Source organism: Salvelinus fontinalis, chromosome 31 (assembly GCF_029448725.1).
Source record: "Salvelinus fontinalis isolate EN_2023a chromosome 31, ASM2944872v1, whole genome shotgun sequence".
Taxonomy (NCBI): domain Eukaryota; kingdom Metazoa; phylum Chordata; class Actinopteri; order Salmoniformes; family Salmonidae; genus Salvelinus; species Salvelinus fontinalis.
Window position 1 is genome coordinate 2158587 of NC_074695.1, and position 16627 is coordinate 2175213.

General features: G+C 42.2%; 1 protein-coding gene across 1 annotated transcript in view; it reads left to right on the forward strand.

The window, feature by feature from the left end:
• The window catches only part of lad1 (ladinin), a 112732-nt gene that overhangs the window by 69437 nt on the left and 26668 nt on the right, over window positions 1–16627 (forward strand). Inside the window, exons 9-11 of the mRNA XM_055891092.1 lie at window positions 7153–7196; window positions 7350–7416; window positions 13687–13911. Coding sequence (XP_055747067.1) covers window positions 7153–7196; window positions 7350–7416; window positions 13687–13911 — 336 coding nt within the window. The remainder of the gene's footprint in view (window positions 1–7152; window positions 7197–7349; window positions 7417–13686; window positions 13912–16627) is intronic.

Consider the following 16627-nt stretch of genomic DNA (forward strand, 5'->3'; position numbering starts at 1 on the left):
TACCCTTATCCTCCTCTCCTCCTCTGTTCCTCTGGTGATGTAGAGGTTAATCCAGGACCTGCAGTGCCTAGCTCCACTCCTATTCCCCAGGTGCTCTCATTTTTGTTGACTTCTGTAACCGTAAAAGCCTTGTTTCATGCATGTTAACATCAGAAGCCTCCTCCCTAAGTTTGTTTTATTCACTGCTTTTGCACACTCTGGCAATCCGGATTTCCTAGCCGTGTCTGAATCCTGGCTTAGGAAGACCACCAAAAACCCTGACATTTCCATCCCTAACTATAACATTTTCAGACAAGATAGAACTACCAAATACGGCGGAGTTGCAATCTACTGCAGAGATGGCCTGCAGAGTTCTGTCTTACTATCCAGGTCTGTACCCAAACAATTCGAGCTTCTACTTTTAAAAATCCACCTTTCCAGAAACAAGTCTCTCACTGTTGCCGCTTGCTATAGACCACCCTCTGTCCCCAGCTGTGCCCAGGACACCATATGTGAATTGATTGCCCCCCATCTATCTTCAGAGCTCGTGATGTTAGGTGACATAAACTGGGACATGCTTAACACTCCGGCCATCCTACAATCTAAGCTTGATGCCCTCAATCTCACACAAATGATCAATGAACCTACCAGGTACAACCCCAAATCTGTAAACACAGGCACCCTCATAGATATCATCCTAACCAACCTGCACTCCAAATACACCTCTGCTGTTTTTAACCAGGATCTCAGCGATCACTGCCTCATTGCCTGCATTTGTAATGGGTCTGCGGTCAAACAACCACTCCTCATCACTGTCAAACTCCCTAAAACACTTCTGCGAGCAAGCCTTTCTAATCAACCTGGCCCGGGTATCCTGGAATGATATTGACCTCATCCCGTCAGTAGAGGATGCCTGGTTATTCTTTAAAAGTGCCTTCCTCACCATCTTAAATAAGAATGCCCCATTCCATTTTTTTTTTAAACCAGGAACAGATATAGCCTGTGGTTCCCTCCAGACCTGACTGCCCTTGACCAGCAGAAAAACATCCTGTGGCGTATTGCATTAGCATCAAATAGCCCCCGTGATATGCAACTTTTCAGGGAAGTTAGGAACCAATATATACAGGCAGTTAGGAATGCTAAGGCTAGCTTTTTCAAACAGAAATTTGCGTGCTGTGGCACAAACTCCAAAAAAGTTCTGGGACACTGTAAAGTCCATGGAGAATAAGAGCACCTCCTCCCAGCTGCCCACTGCACTGAGGCTAGGAAACACTGTCACCACCGATGAATCCACTATAATTGAGAATTTCAATAAGCATTTTTCTACGACTGGCCATGCTTTCCACCTGGCTACCCCAAACCCCGGTCAACAGCCCTGCACCCCCCAGAGCAACTCGCCCAAGCCTCCCCCATTTTTCCTTCACCCAAATCCAGATAGCTGATGTTCTGAAAGAGCTGCAAAATCTGGACCCCTACAAATCAGCCACGCTAGACAATGGGGACCCTCTCTTTCTAAAATTATCATCCCAAAATGATCTCCTCTTTTTCCCATTGTCTGAGATTCCCAAAGATTGGAAAGCTGCTGCGGTCATCCCCCTTTTTCAAAGCGGGAGACACTCTAGATCCAAACTGCTACAGACCTATATCTATCCTACCCTGCCTTTCTAAGGTCTTCGAAAGCCAAGTTAACAAAAAGATTACCGACCATTTCGAATCCCACCGTACCTTCTCCGCTATGCAATCTGGTTTCCGAGCTGGTCATGGGTGCACCTCAGCGACGCTCAAGGTCCTAAACGATATCATAACCTCCATCGATAACAGACAATACTGTGCAGCTGTATTCATCGACCTGACCAAGGCTTTCGACTCTGTCAATCACCACATTCTTATCGGCAGACTCAACAGCCTTGGTTTCTCAATGTACTGCCTCGCCTGGTTCACCAACTACTTCTCTGATAGAGTTCAGTGTGTCAAATCGGAGGGCCTGTTGTCAGGACCTCTAGCAGTCTCTATGGGGGTGCTACAGGGTTCAATTCTCGGGCCGACTCTCTTCTCTGTATACATCAATGATGTCTCTCTTGCTGCTGGTGATTCTCTGATCCACCTCTATGCAGACGACACCATGCTGTGTTACTTCTGGCCCTTCTTTGGACACTGTGTTAACAACCCTCCAGACCAGCTTCAATGCCAGTAAAACTAAATGCATGCTCTTCAAACGATCGCTGCCCGAACCTGCCCGCCAGTCCAGCATCACTACTCTGGACGGTTCTGACTTAGAATATGTGGACAATTACAAATACCTAGGTGTCTGGCTAGACTGTAAACTCTCCTTCCAGACTCACATTAACTTCTTACGGCTGGGATCCCGTTAACAGGATCGATATGACAACAGCAAGTGAAAGTGCAGGGCTCCAAATTCAAAACAACATAAATCTCATAATTAAAATTCCTCAGACATACAAGTACTTTACACAATTTTAAAGAAAACTTCCCACCAACGAAAGCACAACATATCATTATGTTAGGTCAGCACCTATTCACAGAAAAACACAGCCATTTTTCCAGCCAAAGAGAGGAGTCACAAAAAGCATAAATGGAGATAGAATTAATCACTAACCTTTGATGATCTTCATCAGATGACACTCATAGGACTTCATGTTACACAATACATGTATGTTTTGTTCGGTAAAGTTCATATTTATATCCCAAAATTTGAGTTTACATTGGCGCGTTACGTTCAGTAATGTTTTGCCTCCAAAACATCCGGTGATTTTGCAGAGAGCCACATCAATTTACAGAAATACTCATAATAAACTTTGCGAAAAGGTACAATTGTTATGCATGGAATTTTAGATCCACTTCTCCTTAATGCAACCGCTGTGTCAGATTTCTAAAAAACTTTACGGAAAAAAGCACACCATGCTATAATCTGAGTACAGCGCTCAGAGACCAAAACAACCATAAAGAAATCCGCCATGTTGTGGAGTCAACAGATGTCAGAAATAGCATTATAAATATTCACTTACCTTTGATGATCTTCAGAATGCACTCCCAGGAATCCCAGTTCCACAATAAATGTTTGATTTGTTCCATAAAGTCCATAATTTATGTCCAAATACCTCCTTTTGGAGGGCAGGTCCAGGCAAAAGTTCAGACGAAAAGTCATATTACAGTTCGTAGAAACATGTCAAATGAAGTATAGAATCAATCTTTAGGATGTTTTTAACATACATCTTCAATAATGTTCCAACAGGAGAATTCCTTTGTCTGTAGAAATGCAATGGAACAGAGCTCGCTCTCACGTGAACGCGCGAGACTGAGCTCGTGGCACTCTGCCAGACCACTGACTCAAAGAGCCCTCATTCCCCCCTCCTTCACAGTAGAAGCATCAAACAAGGTTCTAAAGACTGTTGACATCTAGTGGAAGCCTTAGGAAGTGCAATATGCCCAATATCCCACTGTATCTTCGATAGGCCAAGAGTTGAAAACATATACAAACCTCAGATTTCCCACTTCCTGGTTGGATTTTTTCTCAGGTTTTTCCTTGCCATATGAGTTATGTTATACTCACAGACATCATTCAAACAGTTGTAGAAACTTCGGAGTGTTTTCTATCCAAATCTACTAATACATTGCATATATTAGCAACTGGGCATGAGTTGCAGACAGTTTACTCTGGGCACCTTATTCATCCAAGCTACTCAATACTGCCCCCAGCCATAAGACGTTAAGCATCTCCAATCCAAAATTAAATCTAGAATCGGCTTCCTATTTTGCAACGAAGCATCCTTCACTAATGCTGCCAAACATACCCTCGTAAAACTGACCATCCTACTGATCCTCGATTTCGGCGATGTCATCTACAAAATAGCCTCCAACACTGTGCTCAGCAAACTGGATGCAGTGTATCACAGTGCCATCTGTTCTGTCACCAAAGCTCCATATACCACCCACCACTGCGACCTGTACGCTCTCTTTGGCTGGCCCTCGCTACATATTCATCGCCAAACCCACTGGCACCAGGTCATCTATAAGTCTTTGCTAGGTAAAGCCCCGCCAAAGCCAATTCCCCATTTGGCCACCTTTTCTTCCAGTTCTCTGCTGCCAATGACTGGAACGAACTGCAAAAATCACTGAAGCTGGAGACTCATATCTCCCTCACTAACTTTAAGCACCAGCTATCAGAGCAGCTCATAGATCACTGCACCTGTACATAGTCCATCTGTAAATAGCCCATCCAACTACCTCATTAACCCACGACTGCGTGGCCTAGCACGACTCCAACACTCTCATTAAGTTTGCTGACGTTCACCGACAACAATGAGACAGCCTATAGGGAGGAGGTCAGAGACCTGGCAGTGTGGTGCCAAGACAACAACCTCTCCCTCAATGTGAGCAAGACAAAGGAACTGACCGTGGACTACAGGAAAAGGAGGGTCGAACAGGCCCCCATTAACATCGACGGGGCTGTAGTGGTGCAGATCGAAAGTTCAAAGTTCCTTGGTGTCCACATCACCAACAAACTATCATGGTGCAAACATATCAAGACAGTTATCTATATTCACTTTACCCCTACCTACATGTAACAAATGTAGGTAGGGGTAAAGTAACAAATAAAAAATGTCAGTCTCAGGAAACTGAAAAGATTTTGTAAGAGTCCCCAGATCCTCAAAAAGTTCTACAGCTGCACCATCAAGAGCATCCTGACCTGTTGCATCACCGCCTGGCATTGCAACTGCTCGGCATCCGACTGTAAGTTGCTACAGAGGGTAGTGCGTACGGCCCAGTACATCATGGGGCCAAGCTTCCTGCCATCCAGGAACTCTATACTCTACCTCTATAGGAAGGCCCCCCCAAAAAAGTCATAAACTGTTCTCTCTGCAGTACCGGAGTGCCAAGTCTAGGTCCAAAAGCTCCTTAACAGCTTCTACCTCCAAGCCTTAAGACTGCTGATCAAATGGCCACCTGGACTATTTGCATTGCCCCCCCCCCCCCCTTTGTTTTTACACTACTGCTGCTACTCTCTGTTTATTATCTATGCATAGTCACTTTACCCCTACCTACAAGTACAAATTACCTCGACTAACCTGTACATTGACTCGGTACCCGTACCCCCTGTATATAGCCTCGATATTGTTATTTTATTGTGTTATTTTTTTTAACTTTAGTTTATTTAGTAAATATTTTCGTAACTCTATTTTCTTAAAACTGCATTGTTGGTTAAGGGCTTGTAAGTAAGCCTTTCATGGTAAGGTTGTACCTGTTGTATTCGGCGCATGTGACAAATAAAATTGTATTTGTTGCGGCATTCACTTGTCGGTTCATTGCGCATGTATAAAACGAGGAGATAGCTTGCCCACTCCATAGCAGCTGCTTTATCCACACTGATTGGTCATTTAATGTCAAGCTAAATGTAAATAAACATCATATTCAGAGGTTTGAAAAGGAACAGAAAGGAACGAAATAAACCGGTACTTTATCGGGGATCAAACCGATTCAGAACTTTATTTTGCTGGTCGGAACATTGGAACGGAATGAAAGAAATTCTGTTCAGAACGAAATGATTGGAAAATAATTTAGGTTTCAACCTCTGCTTTGAATAAGTCTGCTAAATAGCCCTTTCCTGCAGTCAATGATCAAAGCACCCTACTTTTCCTCATGGGTGGAATGTTATTCATATTTTCATAATTTATAAAGATTATTTAAATGTAAAAAAACTCACAAAAGCCGGTGTCTCTGTCAAACGTGTGATGTACATAAAGTGTAATATTGGGATGCAAACTCAAAATGGAACACATTTTAACTTTGTCCACCATCAAAAAGATCCCAACAAATGTTTACTGTACAGAGGATGCAGTTGTTTTACTGTACAGAGGATGCAGTTGTTTTACTGTACAGAGGATGCAGTTGTTTTACTGTACAGAGGATGCAGTTGTTTTACTTTACAGAGGATGCAGTTGTTTCATTGTACAGAGGATGCAGTTGTTTTACTGTACATAAACATAAACATGTATCACAGAGCCAGGTCAGCGGAGTCAATCACCACCTTCCAGAAACACCTGAAACACCACCTCTTTAAGGAATACCTAGGATAGGATAAAGTAATCCTTCTAACCCCCCCCCCCCCCTTAAAAGAGTTAGATGCACTATTGTAAAGTGGTTGTTCAACTGGATATCATAAGGTGAATGCACCAACTTGTAAGTCGCTCTGGATAAGAGCGTCTGCTAAATGACTTAAATGTAAATGTAATGTAAATGATGCAGTTGTTTTATTGTACAGAGGATGCAGTTGTTTTACTGTACAGAGGATGCAGTTGTTTTACTGTACAGAGGATGCAGTTGTTTTACTGTACAGAGGATGCAGTTGTTTTACTTTACAGAGGATGCAGTTTTATTGTACAGAGGATGCAGTTGTTTTACTGTACAGAGGATGCAGTTGTTTTATTGTACAGAGGATGCAGTTGTTTTACTGTACAGAGGATGCAGTTGTTTTACTGTACAGAGGATGCAGTTGTTTTACTGTACAGAGGATGCATTTGGTACGTACAGTACATCTCTGATCTGGTCAATCAGCTTTTTGTTTTACTTACTGTGAAGGAAAATCAGAATAGGCATCATAATAGTACATTACAGTTTAAATCATATTTTATATATTTCTTCTTCACAGACATTTTCATTATGTCGTTTTTTAAATCTGTAGAGAAGTCAGATTAAGTAATAGTCAAATATATTTTAACAAATAAGAAGAGAATCATACCTAAAGTAATGTGAGCATTGCATTGTGAAAGGGAATTACTTTATATAAACACGTATCACAGAGCCTGGACCTAACCCTTTATATAAACATGTATCACAGAGCCTGGACCTAACCCTTTATATAAACATGTATCACAGAGCCTGGACCTAACCCTTTATATAAACATGTATCACAGGGCCTGGACCTAACCCTTTATATAAACATGTATTGCAACGTATTTCTAGATGAAACACTGATTAAGTTTAGTGAAAAGTGACTGTATGATTTTGTGTTGTCCTTAGTCAATTGAAAATGAGTTTTGAAACGACTGCCTTTTTGATGATCTGTATTGAGTTTTGTGTATCACATGCTATATCCCCAAAGCTTTTGAAACAAACTATAAATTCTAGTTATATAACAGTATCTGTGTTTTCCAGGACCAAACTGAGGAGCAGGACAAAGCATCACCTTTCCAAAGGAAGTGAGTCTGGTGAACATTTAACATGTTTTATACTGACACTATAAGAATATAATAATAATGCCTGTTCGTAACCCCTTACCCTAAAATGTAACCCTAATCTCTAAACTCTAACCCTGTCCCCTAACTTCGGACTCTAACCCTGTCCCCATGTAGTTCCAAACAGAGGGTGTCATCCCGTTCCATCCAGGAGAAGATGGAGAGACTGGCCCATGCCGCTCAGGTAGAACATCATATAACATCACACATAACATTACACAACATCACATAACGTCACACATAACGTCACATAACATCACACAACATCATATAACATCACACATAACATCACACGTGACATCACACGTAACATCACATATAACATCACACATAACGTCACATAACATCACACAACATCATATAACATCACACATAACATCACACGTAACATCACATATAACATCACACATAACGTCACATAACATCACACAACATCATATAACATCACACATAACATCACACAACATCACATAACATCACACAACATCATATAACATCACACATAACATCACACAACATCACATAACATCACACGTAACATCACACGTAACATCACACAACATCACATATAACGTCACATATAACGTCACATATAACGTCACATATGTGACCGACCGTTTCAAATCGGTCATATGTAAAAAAATGTGAAATTGTGTTTTTTCCATTGGATAAAAGTAAAGACTCAGAGCTACAACATGGTGTATCATTCACTACAGTTGAGGAACAATGGGAAAGTCATTTTCCTTTGAAAATTGATGAACCTGTAAACTCTCTTTCGAGAAAATGGCCTTTGAATGTTTTTGTACTACTATTGGAGAGCTCTTCTTTGTCTCCACCCATTCAGCATTGTTCACACCCTCTTAAGCTTTAGCCCCACCCATCTCTTTAAGAGTTGATCCGAGCGTACTTTTTGAATTTATTTTCTATTTTATTTCACCTTTATTTAACTAGGCAAGTCAGTTAAGAACAAATTCTCATTTACAATGACAGCCTACACCGGCCAAACCCGGACGACGCTGGGCCAATTGTGTGCCCTATGGGACTCCCAATCACGGTCGGATGTGATTCAGCCTGGATTCGTTTCTGCTGTCAAAATTTATGACATAACCAACTGTTGCCACGAGAACCAGCTTTTGGTTGGTCTTAAATATCTGCTCGGCCTAGTGCAACAGGGATGGTTGGTCTTAAATATCTGCTCGGCCTAGTGCAACAGGGATGGTTGGTCTTAAATATCTGCTCGGCCTAGTGCAACAGGGATGGTTGGTCTTAAATATCTGCTCGGCCTAGTGCAACAAGGATGGTTGGTCTTAAATATCCCTATCAGCGCTGCCTGAAATTAGCACTTTGGATCTTGTTCTTAAGGACACGTCTCAAATATGTCCGCCCATCTGAGCACAAGTCAAGCTGGTATAAGACAGGTATATTATAACCTGGGCTGGTATAAGACAGGTATATTATAACCTGGGCTGGTATAAGACAGGTATATTATAACCTGGGCTGGTATAAGACAGGTATATTATAACCTGGGCTGGTATAAGACAGGTATATTATAACCTGGGCTGATATAAGACAGGTATATTATAACCTGGGCTGATATAAGACAGGTATATTATAACCTGGGCTGGTATAAGACAGGTATATTATAACCTGGGCTGGTATAAGACAGGTATATTATAACCTGGACTGATATAAGACAGGTATATTATAACCTGGGCTGGTATAAGACAGGTATATTATAACCTGGACTGGTATAAGACAGGTATATTATAACCTGGGCTGGTATAAGACAGGTATATTATAACCTGGGCTGGTATAAGACAGGTATATTATAACCTGGGCTGGTATAAGACAGGTATATTATAACCTGTGCTGGTATAAGACAGGTATATTATAACCTGGACTGGTATAAGACAGGTATATTATAACCTGGGCTGGTATAAGACAGGTAAATTATAACCTGGGCTGGTATAAGACAGGTATATTATAACCTGGGCTGATATAAGACAGGTATATTATAACCTGGGCTGATATAAGACAGGTATATTATAACCTGGGCTGGTATAAGACAGGTATATTATAACCTGGACTGGTATAAGACAGGTATATTATAACCTGGACTGGTATAAGACAGGTATATTATAACCTGGGCTGGTATAAGACAGGTATATTATAACCTGGGCTGGTATAAGACAGGTATATTATAACCTGGGCTGATATAAGACAGGTATATTATAACCTGGGCTGGTATAAGACAGGTATATTATAACCTGGGCTGATATAAGACAGGTATATTATAACCTGGACTGGTATAAGACAGGTATATTATAACCTGGGCTGGTATAAGACAGGTATATTATAACCTGGGCTGGTATAAGACAGGTATATTATAACCTGGGCTGGTGTAAGACAGGTATATTATAACCTGGGCTGATATAAGACAGGTATATTATAACCTGGGCTGGTATAAGACAGGTATATTATAACCTGGGCTGGTATAAGACAGGTATATTATAACCTGGGCTGATATAAGACAGGTATATTATAACCTGGGCTGATATAAGACAGGTATATTATAACCTGGGCTGGTATAAGACAGGTATATTATAACCTGGGCTGATATAAGACAGGTATATTATAACCTGGGCTGATATAAGACAGGTATATTATAACCTGGGCTGATAAAAGACAGGTATATTATAACCTGGGCTGATATAAGACAGGTATATTATAACCTGGGCTGGTATAAGACAGGTATATTATAACCTGGGCTGATATAAGACAGGTATATTATAACCTGGGCTGGTATAAGACAGGTATATTATAACCTGGGCTGATATAAGACAGGTATATTATAACCTGGACTGGTATAAGACAGGTATATTATAACCTGGGCTGGTATAAGACAGGTATATTATAACCTGGGCTGGTATAAGACAGGTATATTATAACCTGGGCTGGTGTAAGACAGGTATATTATAACCTGGGCTGATATAAGACAGGTATATTATAACCTGGGCTGGTATAAGACAGGTATATTATAACCTGGGCTGGTATAAGACAGGTATATTATAACCTGGGCTGGTATAAGACAGGTATATTATAACCTGGGCTGATATAAGACAGGTATATTATAACCTGGACTGATATAAGACAGGTATATTATAACCTGGGCTGGTATAAGACAGGTATATTATAACCTGGGCTGGTGTAAGACAGGTATATTATAACCTGGGCTGATATAAGACAGGTATATTATAACCTGGGCTGATATAAGACAGGTATATTATAACCTGGGCTGGTATAAGACAGGTATATTATAACCTGGGCTGGTATAAGACAGGTATATTATAACCTGGGCTGGTATAAGACAGGTATATTATAACCTGGGCTGGTATAAGACAGGTATATTATAACCTGGACTGGTATAAGACAGTTATATTATAACCTGGGCTGGTATAAGACAGGTATATTATAACCTGGGCTGGTATAAGACAGGTATATTATAACCTGGGCTGGTATAAGACAGGTATATTATAACCTGGGCTGGTATAAGACAGGTATATTATAACCTGGGCTGATATAAGACAGGTATATTATAACCTGGGCTGATATAAGACAGGTATATTATAACCTGGGCTGGTATAAGACAGGTATATTATAACCTGGGCTGGTATAAGACAGGTATATTATAACCTGGACTGATATAAGACAGGTATATTATAACCTGGGCTGGTATAAGACAGGTATATTATAACCTGGACTGGTATAAGACAGGTATATTATAACCTGGGCTGGTATAAGACAGGTATATTATAACCTGGGCTGGTATAAGACAGGTATATTATAACCTGGGCTGGTATAAGACAGGTATATTATAACCTGTGCTGGTATAAGACAGGTATATTATAACCTGGACTGGTATAAGACAGGTATATTATAACCTGGGCTGGTATAAGACAGGTAAATTATAACCTGGGCTGGTATAAGACAGGTATATTATAACCTGGGCTGATATAAGACAGGTATATTATAACCTGGGCTGATATAAGACAGGTATATTATAACCTGGGCTGGTATAAGACAGGTATATTATAACCTGGACTGGTATAAGACAGGTATATTATAACCTGGACTGGTATAAGACAGGTATATTATAACCTGGGCTGATATAAGACAGGTATATTATAACCTGGGCTGATATAAGACAGGTATATTATAACCTGGGCTGATATAAGACAGGTATATTATAACCTGGGCTGATATAAGACAGGTATATTATAACCTGGGCTGGTATAAGACAGGTATATTATAACCTGGACTGGTATAAGACAGGTATATTATAACCTGGGCTGATATAAGACAGGTATATTATAACCTGGGCTGGTATAAAACAGGTATATTATAACCTGGGCTGGTATAAGACAGGTATATTATAACCTGGGCTGGTATAAGACAGGTATATTATAACCTGGGCTGGTATAAGACAGGTATATTATAACCTGGACTGGTATAAGACAGGTATATTATAACCTGGGCTGATATAAGACAGGTATATTATAACCTGGGCTGGTATAAGACAGGTATATTATAACCTGGGCTGGTATAAGACAGGTATATTATAACCTGGGCTGGTATAAGACAGGTATATTATAACCTGGGCTGGTATAAGACAGGTATATTATAACCTGGACTGGTATAAGACAGTTATATTATAACCTGGGCTGGTATAAGACAGGTATATTATAACCTGGGCTGGTATAAGACAGGTATATTATAACCTGGGCTGGTATAAGACAGGTATATTATAACCTGGGCTGGTATAAGACAGGTATATTATAACCTGGGCTGATATAAGACAGGTATATTATAACCTGGGCTGATATAAGACAGGTATATTATAACCTGGGCTGGTATAAGACAGGTATATTATAACCTGGGCTGGTATAAGACAGGTATATTATAACCTGGACTGATATAAGACAGGTATATTATAACCTGGGCTGGTATAAGACAGGTATATTATAACCTGGGCTGGTATAAGACAGGTATATTATAACCTGGGCTGGTATAAGACAGGTATATTATAACCTGGGCTGGTATAAGACAGGTATATTATAACCTGGGCTGGTATAAGACAGGTATATTATAACCTGTGCTGGTATAAGACAGGTATATTATAACCTGGACTGGTATAAGACAGGTATATTATAACCTGGGCTGGTATAAGACAGGTAAATTATAACCTGGGCTGGTATAAGACAGGTATATTATAACCTGGGCTGATATAAGACAGGTATATTATAACCTGGGCTGGTATAAGACAGGTATATTATAACCTGGGCTGGTATAAGACAGGTATATTATAACCTGGGCTGGTATAAGACAGGTATATTATAACCTGGACTGATATAAGACAGGTATATTATAACCTGGGCTGGTATAAGACAGGTATATTATAACCTGGACTGGTATAAGACAGGTATATTATAACCTGGGCTGGTATAAGACAGGTATATTATAACCTGGGCTGGTATAAGACAGGTATTTTATAACCTGGGCTGGTATAAGACAGGTATATTATAACCTGGGCTGGTATAAGACAGGTATATTATAACCTGGGCTGGTATAAGACAGGTATATTATAACCTGGGCTGGTATAAGACAGGTATATTATAACCTGGGCTGGTATAAGACAGGTATATTATAACCTGGGCTGGTATAAGACAGGTATATTATAACCTGGGCTGGTATAAGACAGGTATATTATAACCTGGGCTGATATAAGACAGGTATATTATAACCTGGGCTGGTATAAGACAGGTATATTATAACCTGGGCTGGTGTAAGACAGGTATATTATAACCTGGGCTGATATAAGACAGGTATATTATAACCTGGGCTGATATAAGACAGGTATATTATAACCTGGGCTGGTATAAGACAGGTATATTATAACCTGGGCTGGTATAAGACAGGTATATTATAACCTGGACTGGTATAAGACAGGTATATTATAACCTGGGCTGGAAAATGCCCGTGCGAATGTATTTACATGCCCAAATTGCAAACTAAAGTGCGTTTGACAATATCGCCGTAAACACCAGCCGAAAATAGAGCCCTATGTCTGATATTTGTCTCAAATGTTGTTACTCCTGATGCTGTCTTGGTATCTCTTGAAAAATAGATTTTATCTCAATAACTCTAACCTGGATAAATAAAGAATAACAATTTAAATTAAAATTAAAATGGTCTCTAACCCTAACCCTCTCTGTCTTACCCTAACCCTCTTTGTCTCTCTGTCTTACCCTAACCCTCTCTGTCTTACCCTAACCCTCTTTGTCTTACCCTAACCCTCTCTGTCTTACCCTAACCCTCTCTGTCTTAACCTAACGCTCTCTGTCTTAACCTAACGCTCTCTGTCTTAACCTAACCCTCCCTGTCTCTAATCCTGTAGAAGTCTGAGTCTCTGCGTTCTCCCGACATTGCCCAGAGGACCCTGTTCCTGCTGGATGAGGTTTCGAAGAAGAGATGCCTATTTGAAAAGGATCAGGCAGCAGCTCCATGCAGCCCTGGGGTCCTCAGACAGGAACCTCGCAGATTCGCGTCTGGGATCTCCGACCGCATCAACCGCTGGGTCAGCAAGAACAACAGACCTGGTGGCTCTGCCCACAAACCCATGGTGAGTACATAGCCCCTCCCACAACTAACTCCACCCACAGCCCAAATAGCCCCTCCCACTTATTCACCAGTGTTACTTACAACCCAACTGGCTCCACCCACAACCCCACAGTGTGGCAGAACACTCAGACAACCATCGTACCACGTTCCAGGAAGTAGGTCAATTCAGGAAGTTAATTAAAATTGTCATAAAATATAATCCTCATTCATGGATGTGATGGATGATGGCACTAAGCCAACAGTGGTTTAATGATAAAGGTTATTACCAGGTCTAACCGCTAGATCACAGCTTCATCAGTGCAGCACTAGGGAGCCCTGTCTCTGCTCTGACTGTGGTGTGGATACAGACAGACACACACACTGACTGACTGACACGTTAAGCGTGTAAGCTGGTGTCTGCACCTGGCCCAACACAGCTCCATCCTCTATAGTGTTTTTCACCTGGCCCAACACAGCTCCATCCTCTATAGTGTCTTCACTTGGCCCAACACAGCCCCATCCTCTATAGTGTCTGCACTTGGCCTAACACAGCTCCATACTCTATAGCACAGGTGTCAAACTCATTCCACGGGGGGCCGAGTGTCTGCGGGTTTTCGCTCCTCCCTTGTACTTGATTGATGAATTAACATCACTAATTAGTTAGGAACTCCCCACACCTGGTTGTCTAGGGCTTTATTGAGAGGAAAAACCAAAAACCTGCAGACACTAGGCCCTCCGTGGAATGAGTTTGACACCCCTGCTCTATAGTGTCTTCACTTGGCCCAACACAGCTCCATCCTCTATAGTGTATGCTCTTGGCCCAACACAGCTCCATACTCTATAGTATCTGCACTTGGCCCAACACATCTCCATCCTCTATAGTGTCTGCACCTGGCCCAACATAGCTCCATCCTCTATGGTGTCTTCACTTGGCCCAACACAGCTCCATCCTCTATGGTGTCTTCACTTGGCCCAACACAGCTCCATCCTCTATAGTGTCTTCACCTGGCCCAACACAGCTCCATCCTCTATAGTGTCAGCACTTGGCCCAACACAGCTCCATCCTCTATAGTGTCTGCACTTGGCCCAACACAGCTCCATCCTCTATAGTGTCTGCACCTGGCCCAACACGGCTCCATACTCTATAGTGTCTGCACTTGGCCCAACACAGCTCCATACTCTATAGTGTCCACACTTGGCCCAACACAGCTCCATCCTCTATGGTGTCTCCACTTGGCCCAACACAGATCCATCCTCTATAGTGTCTTCACTTGGCCCAACACAGCTCCATACTCTATAGTGTCTGCACTTGGCCCAACACAGCTCCATCCTCTATGGTGTCTGCACCTGGCCCAACACAGCTCCATCCTCTATAGTGTTTGCACCTGGCCCAACACAGCTCCATCCTCTATAGTGTCTGCACTTGGCCCAACACAGCTCCATACTCTATGGTGTCTTCACTTGGCCCAACACAGCTCCATCCTCTATGGTGTCCTCACTTGGCCCAACACAGCTCCATCCACTATAGTGTCTTCACCTGGCCCAACACAGCTCCATCCTCTATGGTGTCTGCACCTGGCCCAACACAGCTCCATACTCTATGGTGTCTTCACTTGGCCAAACACAGCTCCATCCTCTATGGTGTCTTCACTTGGCCCAACACAGCTCCATCCTCTATAGTGTCTTCTCTTGGCCAAACACAGCTCCATCCTCTATAGTGTCTTCACTTGGCCCAACACAGCTCCATCCTCTATGGTGTCTTCACTTGGCCCAACACAGCTCCATACTCTATAGTGTCTTCACCTGGCCCAACACAGCTCCATCCTCTATGGTGTCTGCACCTGGCCCAACACAGCTCCATACTCTATGGTGTCTTCACTTGGCCAAACACAGCTCCATCCTCTATGGTGTCTTCACTTGGCCCAACACAGCTCCATCCTCTATAGTGTCTACTCTTGGCCCAACACAGCTCCATCCTCTATAGTGTCTTCACTTGGCCCAACACAGCTCCATCCTCTATGGTGTCTTCACTTGGCCCAACACAGCTCCATACTCTATAGTGTCTGCACTTGGCGCAACACAGCTCCATACTCTATGGTGTCTTCACTTGGCCCAACACAGCTCCATCCTCTATGGTGTCTTCACTTGGCCCAACACAGCTCCATCCACTATAGTGTCGTGACTTGGCCCAACACAGCTCCATCCACTATAGTGTCTGCACTTGGCCCAACACAGCTCCATACTCTATGGTGTCTGCACCTGGCCCAACACAGCTCCATCCTCTATAGTGTCTACACCTGGCCCAACACAGCTCCATCCTCTATAGTGTCTGCACCTGGCCCAACACAGCTCCATCCACTATAGTGTCTGCACCTGGCCCAACACAGCTCCATCCTCTATAGTGTCTGCACTTGGCCCAACACAGCTCCATCCTCTATAGTGTCTTCACTTGGCCCAACACAGCTCCATCCTCTATGGTGTCTTCACTTGGCCAAACACAGCTCCATCCTCTATGGTGTCTTCTCTTGGCCCAACACAGATCCATCCTCTATAGTGTCTTCACTTGGCCCAACACAGCTCCATACTCTATAGTGTCCTCACTTGGCCCAACACAGCTCCATCCACTATAGTGTCTGCACCTGGCCCAACACAGCTCCATCCTCTATGGTGTCTGCACCTGGCCCAACACAGCTCCATACTCTATGGTGTCTTCACTTGGCCAAACACAGCTCCATCCT